We start from the raw sequence: 3,641 nt of genomic DNA on the forward strand, positions 1-3,641 counted from the left end.
TCATCCTGATTGTGAAAGTTGATATGGAGAAATAGGTTCTAAAACGCAGTACATTTGCACTTGCCATACATTTGAAACAAGTATTTCAAATTCATAGGTTCACTGGTACATAGCTAAAAGTTCAAGCTCAAAAACAACTATTTACATGAGAAATACATCCACAGAGCACAATAACATTGAAATGAYATTTTATCCCTTGCTTTTCTTGCTGAATTAACCCCTTTTCTTGGCTGTTGAGCTTTTTGATAAGACACTTAAGCATTTTAAGCACTGCTCACCTATTTTGTTTCCACTTGCTGAAGTTCAGAAGCTCAGTTCTGTCTTTTTTACTATCCAGCTGCCACATTCTTGCGTTGAATAACCCCACACATGCTGTTGATAATTAAAGTACTACAGAATAGTATATCAGAAGCATATGTAGGTAGAACAATATAATTTAAAAGTGCTTTATAAATATTTATTTAGAGTTTCTCCAAGAATGTTCATATTTAGTCTGTGCAACAACATATGTTAATTAGCATTCAGCAGAATTTGATAGAAATTCTTAAAGTTTTTCATTTTGCTTAAAAATTGTAGAAGTATCCTTTGATTTCCTGTGGATTTTTGCAAATGCAGTTATTCTTTTGAGAGCTTCTGACAAGCCTTCTCCCGTGATGGCACAGCAGGGTTGTACATACCAATTTCTGTCACTGCAGTACTTCTTCATGTTGAATCTCCTGGTTACTTCCTCAGCATTCAAAGCCCCAGGCAAATCCTGTTTGTTTGCTAGCAGAACTACTGGTACATTTTTTATAAATTCATTCTTTAAAACGCGTTCAAGTTCTTTCTTCGATTCTTCCAGCCGTTGCTGATCAGAGCTATCCACAACGTACAGAAGCCCATCTGTATTTTCCAGGAAACTGCCCCAAAGCTGCCTCATTTTTTGTTGTCCTCCAACATCCCAAAAGGTTAAGGTAAAATCTTTCTGCGTTTCAATCATGTCAACGTTAAAGCCAATTGTCGGAATTGTTAGAAAATGATCATTGCACTTTAACCTGTACCATAACGTAGATTTTCCCGCAAAATCAAGTCCTAATATTAATATATTGCCTTGTTTGACTCTGGAGTCTTTGGTGTGGTGGAGGCCCATTTGTGCTGCGGTTTCCCGTATTAAGCCCTTAGCAATGGTATTTGCAGTCTTCTGTGAAGCCAGTTTTTGTCACTAAGCCTTCTTTCTTCCTCCGTGAGATGAAGCACAACACTTAAGGAAGAGGAAGAAGCAGCCTTGTGCTATGAAAAATAAACAAAAGCTCTGTACAAATACATTCTGGCTTTTATCAACTCGATAAAAAGCAAATGATATTTATGAAGGTGTAACGTTCAGTGCCAAGCCTGTGGGTGGAACGACTATGAGTAATGCATCGATTGGTCACAGAGCCCAAAGGTTGCAGTCTTTGAGCGTGTTTAAACAGTGAACCATAGTTACACGATCGTTCTTCTCTAAAATTTAAGAACTGTTCATCTATTATAAAACTGTGCACACTGAACCAGCAGTGGTCTGGTGGTACTCCACAGTCCCTGGAGCTAGGAATCATTAGCTCTTTCCTACTGTTCCAGTGTACGCAGCGAGAAGTTGCTTTATTACTTTATCGGCATCCTTTTGGAAAAGAAACCTGCTGAAAACACAGCCATTGAGGAGAGGAATTCTTACAGGTTTGTCCTTAATTAACAATCCATGAAATGACAAGGTACATGGATTTATCAGTGTCTCRTCTCCCAGCAACAGATTAATCTCAAGTGGTTTCTAATATAAATCTGTATAGATACATGGACTAAATCAACCAGAGCAGAACTTGATTTAAGCATTTTCCTGCTCTGAAGGTGGTTAACGTTTCCTTCCTGCATATTCATACGGCAGGCTGCCTGTTTTGATTGTGCTATTAGAGGTTAGGTTTTTATGAAAATGTTTGTCACCTGCACTTTGCACATTGGAGATTAAATAACAGGTCTTACAATCTGGTCRTGGCTGAGATCCAGCTACCTGAACTTAAAAATACCTATTAGTGTCATTCTGCTGTTGCCTGCTGATATTATGACCAGATTTTATCAGACAGGATTAAGAAAAGGGGAAGTAGATGAGTCTCAATCTAAGGATCATTTTTGGCAGCATTTGAAATAGCAAAATGATGAAGAGAAGGAAGTGAAAATTGAGTCTAATATTACTTAATACACACTGAGTCCCAATTCTTTTTGACAGTAGTAGATCCATGTAGGGCTAGTATAATGCAGACTGATTATTTTTGTCATACCTATTTGTCCTTGCACTCGGATGGAGTAGTAGTTATTATTGCCACTTGTCGTTGCTTCATTACTGACATAAAGAGCAAACACATGCAAAGACTACTGGCCAAGTGAATGGCTCACTGATAGGGCAGGCATTTTGTTAACTATGGCACTGTATAGCATGTATGGAATATGTATAGGATTTCTTTCAAGAGAACATCATGATAGATTAAACCATGGAGGAAAGTGTTTGCCTCTCTTTATAAATAATGTATATGAATGAATTGAAAGATGGGAGACAGGAAGCTATGCAAAGCACATTGTTAGCTCAGCCAAATGAATCATAATTCCCTGCGAAGCAGCATGTCATTTCCTTTGAAATATGGTTATCTTGGTAAAGGGCAAAACTTCCCTTCTGTGCAAGCTCTGATGGAGTGGATGGGTTATCTGTACCTTGCTTAGTGCTGTGATCTAAGGATAGCTTGCATATATGTTTGCTCCATCTTTATTTGATATTTATGGTCTCAACTATCTTTTTATTAAAACAGGGYATCACTTCAAAGAAAGTCATTAAGCAATGTCTGTCTTTTTACTGAATGAAAGGACAGGAAAGCTAATTTCTGAAAACAGTGTGTTTTTGCAATTTGTAACTATACTCAAGCCAAGCACCAGTTACCTGGTTCAGATACAGAGTTTGTCTTTCTAATAACAACARCTTTGAATCCTGTGCCCTGCAGCCCGCAGCAGGCAGGTCTCTGAGCTGCCATTTGCGAGGCCGACTCACTGCTCGCACGAAAGCAGCCAGGAACTGCAGCTGCAGCACGTCCAGCCAGCGGCCGAGAACTGCRGGTTCTAATTCGCAGTCGCTGAGCAGTGTGGAGCTGCAGCAAACCTTGCTGCAGACCACACRTGAACCCAAACTATTGAATGTAGGGAGCAGGGAAGCAAAACCGTGAGGTGTATTGAGGACGGCATCCTCTGCAGATACTCTGCTACGCTACCATAGGGATACATCTGCTAGCAAGTCACACACAGCTATTACCCCTAGCCATATCAAGGGAAACTTGAATAAATTTGCAGCAAACTGTCCTCAGATGTACAGCAGGCCGGATGGTTCAAACCATGAGGAGTGATTAGCATTTGGAGAAGACAACAAGTGTTTGAGAAAAGGAGAAATGCCTTTGACTTGTCCAAAGGTGAATTTGCTTAGTAGGGGCGAGGCTATTTTGCTTGCTGGGTTTGCCTTTTTTTATTTGGTTAAAATATATATATATGGTAATAAAGTTGGGGCAGGTGATTTGCCATAAACATAATCCAAACTCATACAGGCAGGGAGAACATAGACTGTGCTTAAGGGGAAAGCTAAAAAGCCATTTATT

The 3,641-nt window shown here is 39.4% G+C and overlaps 1 protein-coding gene across 1 annotated transcript; it reads right to left on the bottom strand.

The window, feature by feature from the left end:
* Positions 1 to 544: 544 nt before the first annotated feature.
* Positions 545 to 1,144, bottom strand: ARL14 (ADP ribosylation factor like GTPase 14). The gene has a single exon (XM_026045423.1). The coding sequence runs from the start codon at positions 1,127 to 1,129 to the stop codon at positions 545 to 547; it is 585 nt and encodes a 194-aa protein (XP_025901208.1). The 5' UTR covers positions 1,130 to 1,144.
* Positions 1,145 to 3,641: the final 2,497 nt, after the last annotated feature.

Source organism: Nothoprocta perdicaria, unplaced genomic scaffold, assembly GCF_003342845.1.
Source record: "Nothoprocta perdicaria isolate Ctin4 unplaced genomic scaffold, notPer1 scaffold_4, whole genome shotgun sequence".
In the NCBI taxonomy this organism is placed as follows: Eukaryota; Metazoa; Chordata; class Aves; order Tinamiformes; family Tinamidae; genus Nothoprocta; species Nothoprocta perdicaria.

Bases quoted from the DNA above. Each gene is read 5' to 3' on its own strand.
- ARL14 (XM_026045423.1), bottom strand. From the start codon at position 1,129: ATGGGCCTCCACCACACCAAAGACTCCAGAGTCAAACAAGGCAATATA.